We start from the raw sequence: 23,474 nt of genomic DNA, 5'->3' as shown, positions 1-23,474 counted from the left end.
ATATATAACTACAGCCAAAATAAAAGAATAACTCAAAGAAAGTGTTTCTTAAAATAAGGCCCAAAGACCCAACAGAATTCTAAGGTGGGCCCAGCAATATGCATTTTAAACAAATGTCCCAGGCGATCGTTCCCCATTCTAAAATTTGGGAACTAATGCCCTAGGGGAGACAGTACCACTTAAAAGCAAGGTCATAAACATATTTCTGACATGTCAGAATTTTCTATAAGTTTATGATTTGAAGTGAACACTGCTTTTTTAAAACAAGTTTTAGGTATTAAGAAAAACATACATACTTCTTACATAAACATGGGAATGTATATAAACTTTTTCCTTTGAGGTTTTCATTGCTTTCAGATTTGGTCATTTGAAGAAAAATGAGTACATGGTCGGAAACTTCAGAAAAATTACATTTCAAATAAAAGGTAGCATCCAAAAAAAACAATTAATTATTAGATGCCTATAAATTTTAAATCATTATAAATTTAAGACTAGATAGCTTCCCCCCAAATTAAATTTTACTAAGATTGGACAATTGTGAGTAATTTAGATGATTATTGTTACTTTTTACATCCCTTTTCATTAAAAAAATATTTAGGGGCACGGCACCTGGGTGGCTCAGTTGATTGAGCATTCATCCTAAGCTCAGGTTGTGATCTCACAGTTGGGTGAGTTCAATCGAGCCCCATAGCAGGCTCGCCTGCTGTCAGCACAGTGCCCATTTCAGATTCTCTGTAACCCCCCTGCCCCTACCCCACTCACAAGCTCTCTCTCAAAAATAAACATTAAAAAAATATTCAAAATAAACGGATGCTATCACAGGCATCCCTTTAAATAATAAATTGCTAAACACTAGTATTAATAAAAAATAATCTGAAGAACTCTGCCCCTGAAATGTATTCCACTCTGATTATATGTGTTACCCACTTAACAAAAACTCATTTAAGGAGCTGGAACTTGTGGAATATGTATGTCTGTGTTCTGAATATTTATTCATGTTGACCTTTTTTAATTTCACTGAAGACTCCATACTATAAACAGGGTCCAAAAGTATGGATAATGTGGTTTTGGTGAATAAATGAGTAAGGTTAAGACACTATTTGGAAGATAAAATACTTTTTATGTATATTAAGTTATAAGGAAAAAATTGCATACGTTCTGTCTCTACTGGATAATGGAATGCTTTTACAAGTTTGATAAGGAGTGCTTCCTTGTTATCTAAAACCATAAAAAGTCACTGTGGGATTACCATTGCACTTTTCTGGTGTGTTTTGTTTTTTTTTTTTTTTTTAATTTAAAACATTTTTAATTTCTATTTTTCTCCCTTTCTATATACTGAGAAATGCTCCATTCAAATGCATCCTGGTTCTTTGAATGACAGTTACTAACATTCCAGTTAAAGTTCTGGCTAAAGGGATAAGCTCAGAAGCTTACACCCCTATCCTAAGAAATCACTCATCAGTTTTTCAAAAATAGCTAATGATTTAGAATCTAATACTTAATAAAATGTGCCTGGTTTTTTTTTTTTTTTTTCCTCAAGGAGAACTTGTATTCCCTAATTCTAAGCAAGTGACATCCTTTACTACCAATTTAATAACTGTTGCCTTAAAAATCAATAACTTAATTATCCAAGGCAATAAAACTTACAGCTGAATTTTTAAACACAAAGAACTCAGAAAGTAATAGGTAACATAAGTTGCTATATTTTGAATTACTCTTCTATTCCAAAATTTAAAACTTTAAGGACTAAATGAAGAATGACAAAAATCACAGTAGGTTTATGACACAATCCCATCATGTGCCTTAAACGCGGTGGTTAAGTATTTCCTTTAAACAAAAAGGACAACTTCATTACTCATCAGTAGGCTGCTGGATTACCAGTATAACTGAATGTTGACACGACCGTCTGGAAACTAGTGTCATTTTCTTTTTCATAGTTAGATGTAATAATTGACTCTTACAGCCAACAATAGAAGATACTGAATGCTTTTTTTGTAGGTAAGAAATATAAAATGGTTCATTGTATCCAGGCTGGTAACGAGTTTATTCATGCATTAAATGGCAACACAAGCAAAATGCACAGTTGGAAAATGAGGATCAGACACATTCTTCTGCAGACATCAAGAGAGGATTGATGTACTCAAAACCTTCAAATTCAGACTGATCAATCTTCCTCACAATGTCACTGTTGAAAGAAAAATAAATTAATTTTCATAATCTAGATTTCTTCAACTTTTTATTTAAATGGTAAGCGAAAATTAAAAACAAAAAATAAGGCTAATTTGTATAAATTATGGGGGAAGAAATCTACAGGTATTTAGATTAATCCCAAAACATCTTCTAGAAGAATCAAGAGTACTGAAAATAAAAGACTAACAATCCTGTAAGCAGGTTTAGAACTAAAAGGTAGTCCAAAATTGAAGGCTAGAAATTAAAAGTCACAAATTGTCACAATTCTGGTTAATCTTAACTTTTGACCTGAACAACACTCACACTTAGAGGCGAACATCCAGGTCTGAATTAGCATTCAATTTAGTAGTCACCTCAACAGGAAGATGGTGACAAGAAGGCCCAGAAGAAGTTAGCCAAAAGGAAAAGGCAATAGGGACAAGTACATAGAAAGACCTAGAATAAGGAGAAGACACCACAGGGAGGTCATGGGTCATAGGGTATAGAGATGTTGGCATTCTGTTATACTGGGTTTCTAATTTAATATGCAGTAAGAGTAATACCAATGAATATTTGAATACTTAAATGCACACATCATACTGCAGAGCAAAGTTACACAGGATACAGTCCCTTCCTTCGAGGAGGGAAGGTATCCCATATAAAGAAAAGCTACAAGGGAAAGCAGTACCTGCTAAGTTTCATATGGGACAGCTAAGTCTTTTTTTTTTTTTTAACGTTTTTATTTTTATTTTTGAGACAGAGAGAGACAGAGCATGAACGGGGGAGGGGCAGAGAGAGAGGGAGACACAGAACTGGAAGCAGGCTCCAGGCTCTGAGCCATCAGGCCAGAGCCCGACGCGGGGCTCGAACTCACGGACCGTGAGATCGTGACCTGAGCTGAAGTCGGAGGCTTAACCGACTGAGCCACCCAGGTGCCCCGGGACAGCTAAGTCTTGATCTAAGCACAGTTCTAATGAGAAGGGTGACTTCTAGTTCCAGAAACTGAGAAAGCCAGCATTCATTCCACAACCACTTACTGAACAGAATTATGAAAGACTATGTTAGGTCTGGGAAAGCGCCAAGTAATTTACTGGAGTTGAAAGCACAGGAACAGAAGCATGTCAAAGGTAGATGATCTGGGAGGAAGGTAATGGCCAGTTAAAGGAAGCCAGTAATGCTTACTAGAGTAGGGAGTTTCACCTTTACTCGTCAAAGACCTGGTTGCATTTGAGGTAGTTCAGCAAGATGGAGAAGATTCCAGTATGTAAAAATGAAGGAGTTTCACCTTTATTCATCAAAGACCTGGTTGCATTTGAGGTAGCTCAGCAAGATGGAGAAGATTCCAGTATGTAAAAATGAAGGACACATACAGAGGGAACAGCATGAGCAAAGGTAACAGCACACTATCCGGGGATGTGGAGTAATGGAGACTGGTCAGAACACAGCATTTGTGTTGGAGCACAGTGAGAGAGGGCTGGAGAGTCGGGTGGGAGGAGAGGGTAGAAGGCCGTGACTGATGGCTGAGATGACAGGTTTTATCTTCTAGACAAGGAGGAGGTTACTGGAGGCTTCTGACAAAGGGGGTTAAAAAACTGGTAGTGCTACTGCAGGAGATGTACAGGATGGGTTGCAAAGCAAAGGATGAGCCCGATCAGGAGGATGGTGTAATATTCTACGCATGATTTGAAAGAGGTGTGAATGGGGCTGACGACAATGGGAACGAAAACGAAGGATCTGACACAAGTGATGAAGTAAAGAAAGAACAGACAAGGAATTGGCAGCTGAACACATTATCGTTTGTTAAGGAAAAGGAAGCGTCAATAATCATGGACATTTTGGATCTGAATGCAGGAACACACGATGGCATAATGAGCACGAAAAAGTAAATAAAAATAAGGAACCGATTGAGAACAACAGAAAAAGAGACCATAAAGAGTCATTTTTCTTTTCTTTTCTTTCCTTTTTTAAAAGTAATTTCTACACCCGATGTGGGGCTCGAACTCACGACCCTGAGATCAAGAGTCGCATGCTCCCCTGAATGAACCAGCCAGGCGCCCCAAGAAGTCATTACCTTTATTTCAGATTTCGTATGTCTGAGGTGCTTGTCTGACAAACCAGGGAAGATGTTTAAACAAGCAGATAGAAATGCAGTTCAGGAGAGATACCAGGTGGGGGGTGCTTTAGGAACTATGGCTCATTTATTCTTCACAGCAGCCTTCTGAGGTAGGCAGTAAGAGAAGAAATAGGCACAGAGAAGTTATGAAATTTGAACCCAGGTTACTCAGTTGGTAAGAGGTGAGGTCAGGATTCAAATTCCTATCTTTTGATTAAATCTAGTGTTCTTTTTAATACATGACACTGTCAGAATAATGACTTTCGTACATTACTCTCTCCTTTGGTAGACAGTAAGCTTTTTTACGAGACTGGCCTACATCTTAATCGTCTTTAATGCCCAGTACTTAGCACAGGGCCCTTTGCTCAAAAACCGTTTGCCAATTTAGCTGGGTGTGATTTAAATAGCTGGTATCAGTGATGTGGGGCTGGCCGAAATCTCCAAGGAACAAAGTGCATATAGCAAAAAGGCAGCTGTTACGAACAGAACTGTGCAACATCTCAGTCTTGAGGGGACAGGGGAAAAAGTGGTCACAGAGATGAAGCAGACCAGGATGGGTAGCGCCCAACAAAGCAAGGCCATGAGTGCCAAATGCTTCACAGACATCAGGGGAGATGAGGACTGATCAAAACACGCTTTAAAAATCAGAAATCAACAGGGGCGCCCGGATGGCTCAGTCGGTTAAGGGTCTGACTGCAGCTCAGGTCATGATCTCACAGTCCGTAAGTTCAAGCCCTGTATCGGGCGGGCTCTGTGCCGACAGCTCGGAGTCTGGAGCTTGCTTCGGATGTTGTGTCTCCCTCTCTCTCTGCCTCTGCCTCTCCCTCTCTCAAAAAATGAATAAACATTAAACGAAAATCAGAAATTGACAAATCAACTCAACCGTCAAAAGCCGAAGAAGCAGGTTAAATTGTAAAGAGTTAAAGTGCACATAGTGAGACAAGTACAAGACAATCAATGTTGACTACTCTGAAGGAGTTTGATGGAGACACTGCTTATTTATTTTTCTTTTACCATGAGCATCGAGTAATTATCTTGAAAAGAAAATGAGGGAAGAAAATATGGTGGTTTAAAGATGTGCTAAGGTCCAGGGGGCAAATTAGGATATCTGAGCATGTTCATAAATAGAAGAAGAGCAGCAGGAAAAGAGAAAGAAGGTGGAGTAATGGACATAACTGACAAAATGAAATCCTGGCAGAAGCTAAGGAAACAGATAGAGGAAAATGGAGCACCCCTTGCAAAAGAGGGATAGCCTTCCAAGAATAGGGAAGAAGAAAAAGGAGGTGGGAGAGACAGCAATTCTGAGATGCAAGATGGTCTGTGACAGCTGAAAACAGAGCAAGCTCACACCAGGCAGGTCTCAATCCTTGCAGTCAAGCTAAGGCAAGGTTAGTCCGTTAGAAGTGGTGAAGGCAGGGGTAGGACTGAAGGCTTCCAAAATGTAGAGACGGTTTGAACAGCTGCATGAGGAATGTGGTAAGAATGAACAAGACAGAAGTGAAAATATAGCCAAGGAGTAAGGGCCTCCTTGAGATGACAGAATGAATCTGTAAAGAGAGGTAAACAATCAAATATGCCCAAATTATTCTAAACCATACTTTTAAAAGATGAACATACACATAAAAAATATGTCAGATCACCGCTGGCTAGACTTGGTAAGTTAATGTCATCTTTTTAATAAGCAATTTGGCAATACATATCAAGAGCTTTCAAAATTTCATACTCTTTAGGGGCACCTGGGTGGCTCGGTCAGCTGGGTGTCCGACTCTCGATTTCAGCTCAGGTCATGATCTCACAGTTTGTGAGTTTTGAGCCCCACATCAGGCTCTGCACTGACAGTGTGGAGCCTGCTTGGTATATTCATTCATTCTCTCTCTCTCTCTCTCTCTCTCTCTCTCTCTCTCTCTCTCTCCACCCCCCCATCCTCCTGTTCGTGTTTGTGCACTCTCAAAATAAATAAACTTAAAACAAATTTTCACTCTTTGATCTAATTCCCTCTCTGAGAATCTATCTTAAAGTAATACTCAGGAACTCAAAGACAGTCATCTTCAAAACAGTGCAGTGCAGTGCAGTGGAAAAAGCACGGGTTTCCATCCTGACTCTGCCACCTGACAGCTGTGTGACTCTGCTTGCCCTGTCTGGGTCTCAGTTTCCTCATCTGTAAGAGGAAGATGACAGTAAGTAGATTTATCATGTTGTTGTGGGAATTAGAGATAAGGCACGTAAGGCAAAGTAGAAAAGGGCAGTCGTTATAACTATTAAAGTGTAATAGATTCAAATATCCCATAACTGAATGGCTGATTCAATTATGTTATAATCTGGTAACGAAGCACCGTGTAGCCACTAAAAATGAAACTTTCAAATAACTTCAGAAATATTTCAGTCTATAGAGTTACTTACTCGTCATCTGGAGTGAGCTGGACAGGTTCATTAGTAAACTGAGAATCAAAGTTGTCCAAACCGAATTCCCCAGAAATATTTGGTTTGAAGGGAGGTACCACCTGCTTTTGCTCCATCTAGAAAGGCATATTAGATGACAGCTCAAGCCTACGTTCTTAGAAAAATTCCACCTCTACATTTCTCCTCTTCCCTCAGAAGCTTCCACATCCTATCACAGCGAGTCCTTAGGCGTGGTTCAACGGTATTCACAATGATGGAAATAATGTACAAAACTGAACGCTGATATAGGCCTTACTAATATTACAACCTGCTCCATTAAATTAATATTCTAAGCTTTTATTGTTTTAAAAGCTTTTTAAAAAGCACTTTAGAGTGTGGCTTAAGTTACTTAAGCTATGATATATTTGTTTTGTTTTTTTAACATTCTTTTAAGAGAATAAAATTTGGCCCAAGATAATAAGGATACCTAATATAGAAAACAATGACAATTTACGTACCATATCCCAATCAACATTTCGAAAGAATGGGTGTCCCTGAATATCAGCAAATCCCGTTTGAGGATGACAACCCAATCGTTCCTTTGGGTCCTATGATGGAGAGAAATGTTTCAAGAACTGGATGGATATCATGCTTTAGAATAAATAAATCCTCTTTGTGACCTGGGTTTTGTGTCTATTATATAATACCTTTATCTCTGAAATTACATCATAGTACAACACTAGACTTAAATGAGTATCTGAAGCTTGTGACGAGTACAATTTCCTCATGGCTCTGTCTCCGGCTATCATGTGATTATAGTGGATATAGGTCACTACTCCTTGCTACAGGAAAAGGGGAGGGAAAAGAGAGCAGCACAATCATCTCAGCAGCATCCACCTATTTCTTTGGCACAGGTTATTGTGCTGGTCAAAATATACAAACCCCGAAACTTCACAAGTGTGTTCTTAGCTCATTTGTAAAGCTCTATGTCCAATTACAGCAACAAAACAATATAATCTGTGTATAACCGTGATACAACCATTATGTGACCCATTGGACTAAGGGGCTGTAACTTACAAACAAACAGTCTTGGCTTATTCATTACTGTGAATGAGAACATGTTACCATTTTCCTTTCCACTAAAAGGCATTTTATTTTGAACATTAAAACCTCTCACCTTCATTTTGCAGCGTGCTAATACTTAGATTTCCATTTTAAATCTTTCTCCATCTAAAGTACTCAAAAGCCTCAATTTCTCATTTTGTTAAAATTCATCATTATCTATATTTACGTTAGATGATAAATGCACATCAACCTACTTTTTCTAACCTACAATTTATTTAAGAAAACATTTATGATTGCCAAGATCACCGTGATACAATAAGCGTATCTGGTCTCTGTCCCAGGTCCCTGACACAGCTTCTAAAACCTGAGTGAGTAATTACCTGAGTGAGCCAATTATCTTTTGTTATTCACAAGTCCCTTTCAATTACACCTGAGTTTATACTAATAATGTGACTCTTGGTGGGCTGGTAGATAGCTCAGGATGGGATCTGGTTGCCGGAGGAACCATCCATGTGATTAGAGAGTTGTAACTTTAAGCCTCATTTTCAGACGGGTGGAGGTCAACTACCAATGGATAATGATTCAATCAATTGTGTCAATGTAATGGAACCTCCATAAAGCCCTCTGAACCACAGGGTTTGGAGAGCTTCTGGGTTGGTGAATATGTCCATATGCTGGGAGACACGGAGGGTGTGTACCCTAACTCCACAGGGACAGAAACTCCTGTGCTCAGGATCCTTTTGGACTGCACCCCATGTATCTTTTCATCTGGTTGTTCATTTGTATCTTTTTTTATAACCAACCAGTGATAGCAAGTAAACTATTTTCCTGAGTTCTGGGAGCCATTCTAGCGAATTACTGAACCTGCGGTGTGAGAATTGTGGGAAGCTCAACTCTGTAGCCAAGTCAGACAGAAATGTGGGTACTCAATACTCATGACTCATGACTGGCACTTGAGGTGAAGATAGTTTTATGGGACTGAGCCCTTAAACCCCTGGAATCTGATGGTAATTCTGGGTAGTTAGTATCAGAAATAAACTGAATTGTAATACACCAAGTTGATGTCTAGAGAGGTGGAGAATTGGTTGTTGGTGTGGAAAAAAACCTACACATTTGGTGTTAGAAGTGTTATGAGTAAAAGCCATTCAGAATCATAATCTTAGATCCTAAAACTCTTCTAACCTACCGACCACAACGAAGAATTGAATGGTCTTCAGATTTTTTAAGAACCAATGACAGCATTTCATTTCTTCTGAATTTTATCTGATTACAGGGCTTTTGACATGATAATCTGTACAGAACACTACTGTCCCAAGTGCTCAATAAGGAAAGAGATCTGTGAATAATAATCCAAAGAAAACTGAGTAACAAAGCTGTAAGTACGATTGAGGCTATCCCCAAAGATGTAATTTTTCCCTAATTGAGTACATGGTATATATATCATCTACATTAAAAAACCCATATCTGGGGCGCCTGGGTGGCGCAGTCGGTTAAGCGTCCGACTTCAGCCAGGTCACGATCTCGCGGTCCGTGAGTTCGAGCCCCGCGTCGGGCTCTGGGCTGATGGCTCAGAGCCTGGAGCCTGTTTCCGATTCTGTGTCTCTCTCTCTCTCTGCCACTCCCTGTTCATGCTCTGTCTCCCTCTGTCCCAAAAATAAATAAACGTTGGAAAAAAAAAAAATTTAAAAACCCATATGTAATATATAGCTGGCAGTGACTTACACTGTCAAAATGTAAAGGACAATTCATCTCAGGATCTAATACTCTTTGGTAAAGAGATAAGTTCTAGATCTAACTGAAAAAAAATTATTATACGCTAGTGTTTTGGAATATTACACTGCCTGAACCTCTACTTAGTCTCATCTATACAGAGATAAACCGCTGAAGATTTTTACATTCAATTTATACCTTGTTGAGAAAACTCTTCAGGACACTTGCAGCTTTTACAGACAGAGAGCGTGGTATGCGAATTTGTTTTTCCAAAATAACTAGAAAGATAAAACAGTGGTATTATATTTCACTTTTACATAGCTTCAATTTTACATTTTTATTATGAGCTACTTAAGGGCGTTCTCGAAGAAAAAAATAAGTTTTCTCAGGCTCGCTCCTCTCCTTCCCTCTCAGAGAGCCTCTTCTCTGAATGCTGTCCTTATCATTTACATGCATATTTTATTCTTTGACTACCTTACTGTGCCTCGGTTTCCTCATCTGTAAAATTAGAATAAAAATAATACCTACTTCATGGGGTTGTTATGAGGTTTAAATGAGTTAATAGCTACAAAATGTGAGGTACATGTTACTATACTCAATTTTATTAGACATTGCCAAGTTGTTCTCCAAAGCTGTTAAATCAATTTTCACTGCTTGCCAGCAGTCTATGAGAGTTCCACTTACTCCATCCACATCCTCACCAGCCCTGGTATTATCGGACTTTAAAATTTCTGCCAAATGCACGGGCAGGAAATAGTAGCTCATTAATGTTTTAATGTGCAAACCCCTAATTACTAGTGAAGCTGAATGCTTTTTCATATATTCCATGGCCATCTGGATTTTCTGTTACATGAAACGGCTATTCATTTCCTGTGATGGCCTTAATTATTAAATGTAGAATTTCATGGAAATCTTTGGACTGGGTGTTGGGAGCAGGGGGTGATCCCTTGTCTGTTTTTTTTTTTTTTTTTTTCTGTTTGAGTCTTTGTGTTTCCAATTGTGGGCCTTCTTTTCTTCACCTTTTGATCCTCTTATATTCTTGGTACCCCACTTTTTCCTCCATATTGTTCTTGGACTTATGCACTCAGCCTCGGGGTCCATGTGGAAAGATATTCCTCTCTAGCCACAGGATTCCTTCTTCTAATCTCTGTGATATACAATCTGAAGGAACTTCTTTGTTATATTTCTGAGTATGAGAAAGTAGTTGGTAAATGGGACTGAAGGAACAGAAGTAGGAAGATATATTTTTAAAAAAATGAAGGGGTGCCTGGGTGGCTCCGTTGGTTGGGCATCTGACTCCTGATTTCAGCTCAGGTCATGATCTTGCAGTTCGTGAGTGCAAGCCCCACGTTGGGCTCTGTGCTGACAGTGCAGAGCCTGCCTGGGATTCTCTGTCTCCCCCTCTCTCTGCCCTTCCTTCTCTCACTCTCCTTCTCTCTCTCAAAAATAAATAAATAAATAAACATTAAAAAAAAATGAAGAAGTATATTGTCCAATTATTCTCTTCTTACTCAAGGTAAAAATCTGAGCCATCCTCATTCATACCCTAGAATAGGTTATTCACAGAGAATCTGTAAAATACCGCAAATTACCTTGGAAAAGATAATCCTCTGTGTTTTGATCAGGGTTATCCGAGCTTCCAACAATATCAAATGGAGATCTGCCTGCCATCATCTCAAACATTAGTACTCCAAGAGCCCACCAGTCGACACTGAAACCTTCAAAAAAGAAATTTTTTGAAGCAACAAATTATCTATTCTGCATTCTTAAAAGTAACTTGAGATGCATTTCATTGTACAATTAAAAACTAAACGTAATGAAAAATAAACTCTAAATGCATTGTAACTATCATGGTTGGCAGTGAAGATTATAGGAATATTTTACTTATCAACAAGGGGAGGTACCTAAAAGATAACTTTAAAAATAAAATATTGGGGAAAAAATATTGGAAATGAAACACTAAGTTCCTTCTCCCAAATATGCCTGTAATTTCAGACTCATAGTCTGTATCTTTTTTTTTTTTTTTGAGGATATAATTAAATTTTATTTGAGAATAACTTTCGTGGGTCTGAAACTTGATCTTCTGCTAGTTGATTAAAGATCCTTGAAGGACCTTGGAATCAGATTCTGAACGGCTGTCAGAAGTACCATCCTCCTTCACATCTGCTGAAATCAGAGGGCCAGAACCCAAGAAGTCCAATGTTTTGAGATAAATATATTCTCTGGTTCCTGACAAGCAGTCAATCTCTCCCTCATTTTTCAGATTCCTGGAGGAAATATCCCAGGAAATGTGAACAATCTTCCAGGGGTTCATGACTTTGTAGTCACATGGCTAAAGTTTAAATCCTTACTCTGCCACTTTCTAGCTGTATGACCTCGGGCAAGTTATCTAAACTTTCTGTAAAATGGGAATTAACAATGCTTACCTCCTAGGATTATTGAGAAGATTAATTTAGTTAATATAATGGAAACTGCTTGGATTAGTGCCTAGAACTTTTAGTGTTGCCATTAATAAAATATTCAAATCTGTACCCCCAAATACTGCTAAGGTCCCACTGTCTCTTATTTCATTCATATTTTAGGGTTTTCATGTAGGTTTTAAGGGGATCAAGGAAGTTTATATTAATAAGATTAGTATTTAAATACTACAGAGTACTATAATGCAGTGGGTACCACATTTAACCACCCATCTAGCACTTAGCTAAAATAACACCTATTTATTTATTACCATAATCTTCTCCTCTTAAAATTTCAGGAGCAATGTAATTGGGAGTACCGCAAAAAGTGCTGGTTGTATCTCCTGGCCGTAATCCTTCCTTTTAGAAAAATAAAAAAGAAAGAAAAAAGAGAAAAGAAATAATAAGATCAAAAATTATCTTTTAAATTCATCTCTTTTATTTCATTTGTTATATAAGCTCAGCATCTACAGGTAATATATTGAGCTTAAATAAAATATTACTAGTACAGTTGTCTTTATTATTAAAATCATGAGTTGCCCCTAAATAGCTTAAAGAAAGCCTGTCCTCATTAGATGTTGGTGGACAGTTCAATTAAAAATTGTACTTGAAATAATTTATATTCAGGTAAAAACTTAATATAAAAATTTTAATTATATGAGTAAAAGGAATCATATTTTATGAAGAAAAGCACTTTAAATCCCACCTGCTAACACAAGCACTGTTGGTTGTTTTTCCTAAGGCACAAATTTTTTGGCTTTGTATTTCAATAGCTACCAGATGGAAAAAATTAAGGCAGAAGACACTAATGTGTATAACAGAAAAACTACACACTGAGAAATGGAACAATCACCAAAAATTTATAACAAACTTGTATGCACCTAACAACACAGCCTCAAAACACAAAGTAAAAATAGACAAATTAGAAGAATTTCACAATCCCTGCTATGGAATGGGCATTTGTATGCCACCCCCCCTGCCATTCATATGTTGAACACTTAATGTGATAACACTGGGAGACAGAGACTTTGGGAGGTAATTAGTTATGATGGGATTAGTGTCTTTATAAGAGGAAGAGAACTCCCTCTTTCTCTCCCTGCCATGTAAGAATACAACAAAAAGACACATCTGCAAACCGTGAAGAATGCCTTTACCCATCTGTAAGCCATGAAGAGTGCCTTCATGCATCTGAAAACCATAAAGAGTGCCTTCGCCAGACACTGGATCTACTAGCACTTTGATCTTGAACTTCCCAGTCTCCAGAACTATGAGAAATAATTGTCTGTCTTTTAAGCCACTTAGTCTACAGTATATTGATATAGCAGGCTGAACTGATAATACAATCCCAAATCATGACAGGTGATTTCAAAACATCTGTATCAGAAAATGACATATCATACAGACAAAAAAATTAGTAAGCAGAAAAAGATTTGACAAAAGCTAAATATATATATGTATATGTATAATATACATATAACATACATACATATGTATATTATACATATACATATATGTATACATACATATAATATGTATGTACATACAGATACATATTATACATATACATATACGTATGTATACATACATATAATATGTATATACATACATATACATACATACAAATATGTATAATCTACGTGTACATGAGGAGAAAAGGGGAAAGAAAAGAGAGAGTGTGAAGGACATAGACTCCCTGCATGCAAAAAAGAGATTATATATCCTTTTTTTTTTTTTAATTTTTTTTTTTTCAACCTTTTTTATTTATTTTTGGGACAGAGAGAGACAGAGCATGAACGGGGGAGGGGCAGAGAGAGAGGGAGACACAGAATCAGAAACAGGCTCCAGGCTCTGAGCCATCAGCCCAGAGCCTGACGCGGGGCTCGAACTCACGGACCGCGAGATCGTGACCTGGCTGAAGTCGGACGCCTAACTGACTGCGCCACCCAGGCACCCCTATATATATCCTTTTTAAAGTACATATGGGATACTGACCAAATACTAAGTCACAAAGGAAATCTCAATATATTTTCAAAGAACTAATATCATTCAGACCATTTTCTGGCCACAAGGCAATTAAATAAGATATCAACAATAAAAAGATAGTTTAAAAACAAGCTAACAGTAAATTTACAATTAAATAAAAGGCAATTCATTTTTGTGAGTTTTATTAAGTAATGCATGCCCATTATAATAACCTCAAAAATATGTAAAAGTAAACAGAATGTATGATGCTACATAATAGAACATACAACACATATAGAAACAGACAATGCCAGGGGTGCCTGGGTGGCCCAGTCGGTTAAGCGTCCGACTTCAGCCAGGTCATGACCTCGCGGTCCGTGAGTTCGAGCCCCACGTCGGGCTCTGTGCTGACAGCTCAGAGCCTGGAGCCCGCTTCGGATTTTGTGTCTCCCCCTCTCTCTGCCCCTGCTTGTGCTCTATCTCTCAAAAATAAAGAAACATTGAAAAAAAAAAAAAGTTTAAAAAAATAAAAATAAAAACAAGAAACAATGCCATACTTTAAAACTCTATTTAATGTTATTTATAAACATTTTATATTGTTATGAAGTTTTGGCAAACATCTTCTAAATGACTTTATAATGCTATGTTTTGTGGTCACTCTGTAATTTCCCCTAATTATTCTCCTTACTAGCCATTTAGATTATTTAAAATATTTAAAATATTTAAAATATTTATCACCAACTACAAGAAAAAAATTTTGGTCATAAACCTTTTCTCATAGGCCAAAAAATTTACTCAGGATATCCCAGAGGCAGAAATGATATTTGCAAATGACGTATCAAAGGGTTAGTATCCAAAATCTATAAAGAATTTATCAAACTCAACACCCAAAAGACAAATAGTCCAGTGAAGAAATGGGTAAAAGACATCCAGATGGTTAACAGACACATGAAAAGATGCCCAACATCACTCATCATCAGGGAAATACAAATCAAAACCATGATGAGATACCACCTCATACCTGTCAGAATGGCTAAAATTAACAACTCAGACAACAACAGATGTTGGCAAGGATGTGGAGAAAGAGGAACCCTTTTGAACTGCTAGTGGGAATGGAAACTGGTGCAGCAACTTTGGAAAACAATATGGAGGTTCCTCAAAAAATTAAAAATAGAACTACCCTATGACCCAGCAATTGCACTACTAGGTATTTATCCAAAGGATACAGGTGTGCTGTTTCGAAGGGACACATGCACCCCAATATAGCAGCACTATAGACAATAATCAAAGTATGGAAAGAGCCCAAATGTCCATTGACAGATGAATGGATAAAGAAGATGTGGTATATATACACAATGGAGTATTACTCGGCAATCAAAAACAGTGAAATCTTGCCATTTGCAACAACATGGATGGAACTTGAGTGTACTGTGCTAAGTGAAATTGGTAAGAGAAAGACAATTATCGTATGACTTTACTCATATGTGGAATTTAAGATACAAAACAGATGAACATAAGGGAAGGGAAGCAAAAATAATATAAAAACAGGGAGGGGAACAAAAGATAAGAGACTTTTAAATATAGAGAACAAACTGAGGGTTGCTGGAGGGGGTTCTGGGTCAGGGGTGGGCTGAATGGGCAAGGGGAATTAAGGAAGACACTTGTTGGGATGAGCACTGGACATTATATGTAGGGGATGAATCACTGGATTCTACTGCTGAAATCATTATTGCACTATATGCTAACTAACTTGGATGTAAATGTAAAGAAAGAATATCCCAGAGGCAGAAGTTCTAAATCAAAGAGTGTGCCTGTATATCTTTAAGATTCCTGATACATCCCCACCAAACTGCTTTACAAACAGTTATAACAATGCATACACTCACCAATGACATAGAAGAATGCCATTTCTTCAGACTCTGTAAGCAGACTATTATAATTAAAAAAAAAAAAAAAAAAAACCAGTATCTGGCATGCAAAAATAAAGACTATTTTTTTAATGTGTACACTTTCTAACAAGGTTAACATTTTTAATGGGTTTTTTGTTGTTGCTGTTCAGCTTTATTTTCCTTTGACAAATTATAGGACATTTTTCTTTTGAAATAAGAAAAAAATCCCCTGGTAGAAAAGTGACAGAGATAAAAAAAAAAAAAAAAAAAGGTATCACAAATCTCATAAAAAATGGATATATAGGGGTTTGCCTACTAAATGTTTACTTGTTTATAACTAAAGATGTGTATAATAGAAAAATGTAAGGAAATAGAAATTTAATATAAGAAAAGATAAAAATGTCTGAGTTTTGTACCTAAAAGCAAAAATACCTGAGGTAAAGATTTTCTTTTAAGGTCATTATCAAGAGATAATGACATTAAATCTTCAATACTGTTAGAGTGTCTTACTTAATGTTAGCATTTAAACAGTTTAAATAGTCTCCAAGCTCTGGAGGCACTTCCTTCAGGTAAATGGGAGAGTGTGATCCATACGTTTACATGCTTGTTGCCATATTACCGTGTGCAGATAATTCTGGCCCGGCTACTTCAACAAGGAGAGTAGCACCCTACACATTTTGTGGAAAAACACTGGACTCTTAAATAAAAAACTGTTACAAAAAGAATATAGGTCCGAGAAATAAAGGACATGTCCTGAGAGTAATTGAAATTCTTATTTTGTTCTACTGTACTTTATGTCAGATATTTAAATTTTAAATACAAAAAATGATACATTTCCTGGGAAAATCTTGAATACATTATCACGAGTCACAATTAAATGGCGAAAAGTAGAAGGTAACACGCAAGTAGTTACGCTAAAGTCATGGGATTGCAGACAATTTTTATTTCCAAATTTTCTCCAGTACTTTCACAACATTCAAAATAAAATGTTACAGACAATAAAAAGAAATTAACTCTTATTATAGCACATATAACAGTCACAGAAAATATGGACTTTTGTAAATGATTAGAAAACATGTATATTTTTCTTTGTGCTAAAATTCCGAAAAGCATCCCAAACAGGGTAGCAATCATTTCTCCATCTTTAAATATTGTTATTTTACCAAAACAATTTTATGAGCTGCTGAGACCTTCTGATTAACTAGAAATGCCTCTCACCTTACACATGCCATAGTCAGTCAGTTTGATATGTCCTTCTGAGTCCAGCAATACATTGTCCAATTTCAAATCTCTATAAATTATCCCTCGTTCATGAAGATAATTTAATGCTAGACTGATTTCTGCAGAGTAAAATCTAAAAAGAAAAATAACTCATTTGATTCAAGTTTCGGAATTGTGGTAAGTTTCTAGAAGAGGCTATTTAAGTCCTATCCCCATCTGCAAATGAAAACACCAAAATCGTGTCAAAAGATTTTTTTCTTCCTATGTTTTTAGAAATGACACCAAAACACAAACTGAAGTACACTTTAAAATATCTTAAGGGTGCCTGGGTGGCTCAGTTCACTGAGTGTCTGACTTCAGCTCAGGTCATGATCTCGTGGTTCATGGATTCGAGCTCCCTATCAGGCTCTGTGCTGACAGCATAGAGCTTGCTTGGGATTCTCTCCCCTCTCTCTGTGCCCATCCCCTGCTCGAGCATGCGCGCATGTGCGTGCGCTCTCTCGCACATGCTTGCTCTCTCAAAATGAATAAACTTTAAAAAAATTAAAAAGAAATAAAGAAAAAAATACCTGAGCCCAAAACACTATTACAGAAGTTCCAGTCTACATTGAACTCATACTTTTCAAAAAATTATTAATTTGAAAGTCTCAAACAGAAGTTCTTAATCTGGGTCCTTACATAGACTTCAGACAGTCCACACTGCTACAACTGTAGGCTCAGTTGTGCGTACGTGTGTACATCTACATCTCCTCCCTCTACAGAGTTTCCATAGCTTCTATCACTTCTCTAAGAGACAAATGATCTCTCCAAATGCTAAGAATCATTGATTGGTCTAGAATTAAAAAAAAAAAAAAATACTAAAAGTTTAACTCAAACTATAAAATGCATACCAAAATTCTAGAAAATGAATTATCCTACAACCATACCATTTAACATCAAAGAAAGGGTTTTTTAAAAACTGCCACTAACTCATTGGCGATAACCAGAACTTTTGACCTGAACAATGAAAATAAAACACTCAAGTTGGTTTATTGCTACTTTGGGGAATGTTATCATGATCATGTTTGGAGGTACATAACACAAACCTTCTCAGTTACTTAATTCTATGAATAGAGAACCTGAGCCCTTATTTTGTACTTTGGTTTCCAGAAAAGCACAAAACCAGAACTGACACTTTAATACAGTAAAAACTACTTTCCCCATGTCCAACTGAGCAAACAAGGAACAAATACAGGCTCTGGTCACAATTAGAAATGTCATTTGTGGCTCTGCTATGAAGGGCAACCATTTAATAAAGACTAAATAAATGAACATACAGGAAATTAAAACAAAACAAAACACAGTTTGGTCTGAGATTAGATTAGTACAATTTCTACCTTTTAATAAAATTGAAGGATAGTATCTCTTTTTGATAAGAAAGAATCAATGTATTAGCAAGATTTCCACTAAATTGGGGCACCTGGGTGGCTCAGTTGGTTAAGCGTCTGACTTTGGCTCATGTCATGATCTCACTGTTTGTGAGTTCGAGCCCCGCATCAGGCTTTGTGCTGACAGCTCAGAGGCTGGAGCCTGCTTCAGATTCTGTGTCTCCCTCTCTCTCTCTGACCCTCCCCCACTTGCACTCTGTGTGTATCTCTCTCACTCAAAAATAAACACTAAAAAATAAAAAAATTAAAAAAAAAGATTTCCACTAAGTACTTACAAAAATAAAATCTTTAACCTTTGTTACATGCATATACAAACTCATATGCCTCATCTTTTGCGGAGCACAACAGGGTGAGAATTATTGCTAATTATGAGTACAAAACAAAACAAATCATGGCACTGATGAATTAAACTTCTCCAAGGCCATGATCCTTCCCTACCTAATTCCTCCAACATATAAGCAATTTACAATCTTATATAATAATGTCAAATTAAGGACAGAAAATAAACAAATAAATAAATAATATTTAACGATCTTTTCTTATTCATCAACATGTATGAGATCAGAGAAAAGAAAGCCAAAGGCAGAACAATTCAGAAATTGTAATTACAGGAAGAATAGTCAGAATTACATAAAACCTTAAGAGGAATTGTTTTATTACTCTCAACTATATACAAATAATAAGTGTAAATCCATCAATTATTTCAATGGTGGGTGTTGAATAGATAAAATAATTGGGTTTAGTTAACTGAAGGTTTCCCCTTGAATAGTTTTTATACTTTTCAATTACTTACATTAATATATGTAAATACATAATGTTACACATGTTATAATATAAACTTTTACCTTAGCCTCTATATGACTTCCAAAAAATTAACTAGTATCAAAATAAGTGATTTATCTACCCTTTCAAACACTGGCACATAAAAAGTCCCATAGCATCCCCTACCCACGACCCCAGACAAAAATCCAACGGTACCTGGCATGTTCTTCAGGAAGTTTTCTTTGTCGCTGCATATGAAACATTAGATCTCCTCCATTTACATACTCTATGACAAAGAACAATCTAAAGCACAGGAGAGATAAGAAAAAAAAAAAAAAAAACCCCAAATGAACATAGGAAGGAAAAAAGAGAGGCAAACCAAGAAACAGACTCAACTATAGAGAACTGATGGTTACTGGTGGGGAGGGAGGTGGATGGGGACGATGCGTTAAATGGGTGATGGGGATTAAGGAGGACACTTGTGATGAGCACTGGGTGTTACAGGTCAGTGATGACTCACTAAATTCTATACCTGAAACTAATATTACACTGTATGTGAGTGAACTGGAATTTAAATGAAAACGTGGGAGAAACAAAATTAAAAAGAAAGAAAGAAAGAAAATTAGCAGGGCTTAACTCTAGGAACTTGACATGTCAGTGGGCTTAAAAAATAAAAATAAAAAAACACAGGAGAGAGCACATGACACCAAAATCCAAAACGAGGCAGTGTAACTTTGCATTTTTAAACACTATAGAGAGCAGTTACAACATAGAGAGCATTCTACAGATTTATCCTGAACAAACACTCCAGGAATTTGGCGGAAACAAAGGGTAGTTGGAGAAGAAAGCTGTTTAATCACAGAAGATACAAAAAAGTAAACCAGCATAACTGTGAGAACTGCTTCTTCCATTTGAAAGTAGTACCACTAGCAATCCAGAGCCTCTTACTCTCACCTCGACTTTGGCCCTTGCAAAACAAGTCTTATTTAACTGTCACTTAAGGTAAAGAAGTTAGGATTTCTCTCTCTAGTTAAACTCTAGGAAACTTTAAGTCTTAAAACTAGAATCTTGAAGATACTTAAAAAGTTAGATTTTTAGTGCCATAATTATGACCTGGTCTTTTTTTTTTTTTTTTTTTTTTGCCCAAAGCAGGAAATTTCCTACTGCTGATCCACCGTTAGATGGCTATCACTGATTGGAGTATGAGTAGCAGGAAATTTTAACCAGAGTACTCTTGTGTCCATCTCCATGTCTTCCGCTTCCGGCTTATAGTAGAAAGCAGTTTTCATTGTGTAATATACCAAAAGGTGTAGAGCCCAGGAATCATTCCATTATCTTTCAATCTTACCTGCTTTCTGTCTGAAAGCAAGAATGCAGCCCAACAAGAAAAGGATGATTAGATGCCTGCTCAAAAACATGCTTCTCTGTCTGTACCCAATCAATATCCTATTTCAAAATATGAAAGAAATCCATGTCAAACTGAATTATCATCAAAACTATGATAAATTTGTTGTTAGTAATTCAATGATCACAAATACAAGTAAGTAACTGACTACTACTGTTTCATGATACTCATGAAACAACAGCTTATATACAAAAACACCAATAAATCTTTCAGTATTATGAAACAGTCTAGAAAACTTTTACAAAGATCAAGTACTTTTCCTTGATAATAATACGGCTTGATTTTTATTTCTTAAAAATCTAGTAGTCATCAGATTACATTAAATATATCTTATGTAATCTGTTTGAAGCATATATTTAGAAATGTAGACTGACATGGTAAGACAAAACATTGAGGTTATCTCTGAAATAGTACACTTAAGCCAACTTAACAGTTCAGAAATGATAAAACATTGTGCTTACTTACCTCATCATCATTGACCAATTCTTTTTTCACAACTTTCATTGCATAAATACGATCTGTTTTTTTTAACCTCACCAATAATACTTTGGCATAACTTCCTCTGCCTATTACCCGAAGCAAATCAAAATCTTGAAGACCTAAACTGGATGAAGCTTTGCCACTTTCTCTGGTGTTCATTGCCTGTCGAGAACATTAATATCAAATAGTTATACCTGGAGGAATTTTGCATAATACATTATATTTCCAGTACCTGTTTAAAATGTTTTTTAAGTATTTTCTGATTTAAGTTCTTAATAATTCTTTTCTTATTCATTCCAAACGATATAATCTAACTACTCAAGGAAAGGATGAATTCATGAGTTGAGGTCAGAAGGGTACTGATAGGAATGGAGAGGGAGTTGAAATCTGAGAAATGTTAAAGGATGTCTTAAGATGTGATAACTTTGGGTATGAAGGCAATGGAAATACGTGAATTAAAAAAAATGACACTAACTTTGATGACTGGGAGACTGGAGGTACTACTGACAGAAAAACAAAGTGTGCACATAGGATAAGATTAACAGAGCTGTTGAGATAATGGGCTTGGTTTTTCATACTGAAGATACAAGATACAATGGGATTGCAAGATTAAAGAGTCCACTGGAAGCTTGATATATCAAATCTGGACTAATGAGCGGATATATTCAGAGATATTTTTGGAAGCTATAAACAGAAAATAAGCATGAGGCAGCTTAATTAATGGAAAACATTCTTTTCTACACAATACCAAGCTCTTTTGGAATGACAAAACCAGCCTTATAATCCATTTACAACTAGAAACTTGGGCTTCTGGTAATTTATAGACAAGACCGAAGATAATCTGTTTTAACACATCTGCAAAATCCTCCACATACAATCAACATGTACCCATAAGAATTAAGTATGAATTTTCTCAAGTGAAGAGTATCAAGAAAACAAAGAGCAAATTTTGAGAAAAACTAGTAAGCACAAAAAAGAAAAAAAAAGTATCATGAAAACTGAAGGAGAATGAGGTTTCGAGAGAAGGGTCACACAAAAATCTAGAAATAATAATCTGATGTGATAACAAGAATAAAGACGAGTAAAAGAAACCAGATTAGAGTAGATGAAGAAAGCATAGAATGGTAAGAAGGAAAGGTAATATACAGACTTTAAATGTGGTTAACTGGGGGCGCCTGGGTGGCTCAGTCGGTTGAGCATCCGACTTCGGCTCAGGTCATGATCTCGCGGTTCGTGAGTTCGAGCCCTGCATCGGGCTCTGTGCTGATGGCTCAGAGCCTGGAGCTTGCTTCTGATTCTGTGTCTCCCTCTGCCCCTCCCCCACTCACGCTCTGTCTCTCTCTGTCTTAGAAATAAACATTAAAAAAAAAAATTAAATGTGGTTAACTGAAACTACAAAGGAGAATGAAATGGAACAAAAGCACAGTACCTTCACAGAATCACTAACAAGACAGAAACCAGAAACTAGTGGCATGCCACCTTTAAAGGATCTAAATAAAACAAACCCTGCTGATCTATAAAAATAGCCTTCAAAACAAAAGTGAAATACAAACATTTTCAGACAAACGCAAACTAAAGAAATTCATCATTAGTACCTTCTCACTAAAGGAAATATTGAGTTTTTCAAGAAGAAAGATAATCTCATACAGATAATATAAAATATAATACAGGAGTATATATAATACAGGAATAAGGGAAATGGATAACCAAAACAACATTGACCATATACTGATAACTGTTTTATCTGGGTAATGGATACAGGGGCTTTGTTATACTACTCTGTTTACTTTTAATTGTGTTTGAAATTTTCCACAAAAAGCTGGGAATTTATTTATTTATTGTTTATTTTTGAGAGAGAGAGAGAAAGCACAAGCAAGGGAGAGGCAGAGAGAGAGGGAGAGACAGAATCCCAGGCAGGCTCCACGTTGTCAGTGCAGAGCCCAATGCAGGGCTCGATCTCACAAACTGGGAGATCATGACATGAACTGAAATCAAGTCAGGTGCTTAACCAAATGAGCCCCCAGGCGCCCCAAAGTTGGGGTTTTTTAAAGGTACCTATGAGTAAAACATAATATACCTATCAAATATTGGAAAGAGATGGAAAAAGGGGGAGGAATTGTGAACAAAATCTTTCTGGCCTGCAATATATAAAGTTGGAAAATTGAAGAGTTATAAACATTATAGGCATAACTAGAAATGATTAAAAAGAGCTGCCTCTCAGAAGTCAAAGTGGGAGTGGAAGGTGTGAAACATGATGAATCTTTTCTTTTTTTTTCCCCCCTTAAGGTTTATTTATTTATTTTGAGAGAAAGAGAGAGCCCAAGTGGGGAAGGGGCAGAAAGGGTGGGGGAGGGAGAGAGAGAATCCCAAGCAGGCTCTGTGCTGTCAGTGCAGAGCCCGACATGGGGCCTGAACCCACGAACCATGAGATCACAA

The 23,474-nt window shown here is 36.8% G+C and overlaps 1 protein-coding gene across 3 annotated transcripts in view; it reads right to left on the bottom strand.

Annotated features, from left to right (window-relative positions):
- Positions 1–866: 866 nt before the first annotated feature.
- PRKCI (protein kinase C iota) overlaps positions 867–23,474 on the bottom strand; it is a 73,391-nt gene continuing 50,783 nt past the window's right edge. For all 3 annotated transcript variants that reach the window (XM_047875614.1, XM_047875615.1, XM_047875616.1), the window contains 10 exons: positions 21,024–21,200; positions 20,502–20,599; positions 19,370–19,456; positions 16,962–17,097; positions 12,165–12,252; positions 11,029–11,154; positions 9,635–9,714; positions 7,180–7,269; positions 6,683–6,798; positions 867–2,185 (listed from right to left, as the gene is read on the bottom strand). In XM_047875614.1, coding sequence (XP_047731570.1) covers positions 2,098–2,185; positions 6,683–6,798; positions 7,180–7,269; positions 9,635–9,714; positions 11,029–11,154; positions 12,165–12,252; positions 16,962–17,097; positions 19,370–19,456; positions 20,502–20,599; positions 21,024–21,200 — 1,086 coding nt within the window. In that variant the 3' untranslated portion in view covers positions 867–2,097. The remainder of the gene's footprint in view (positions 2,186–6,682; positions 6,799–7,179; positions 7,270–9,634; positions 9,715–11,028; positions 11,155–12,164; positions 12,253–16,961; positions 17,098–19,369; positions 19,457–20,501; positions 20,600–21,023; positions 21,201–23,474) is intronic.

Source organism: Prionailurus viverrinus, chromosome C2 (genome assembly GCF_022837055.1).
Source record: "Prionailurus viverrinus isolate Anna chromosome C2, UM_Priviv_1.0, whole genome shotgun sequence".
NCBI classification, from domain to species: Eukaryota; Metazoa; Chordata; class Mammalia; order Carnivora; family Felidae; genus Prionailurus; species Prionailurus viverrinus.
This window is presented reverse-complemented; position numbering and strand designations above follow the sequence as displayed.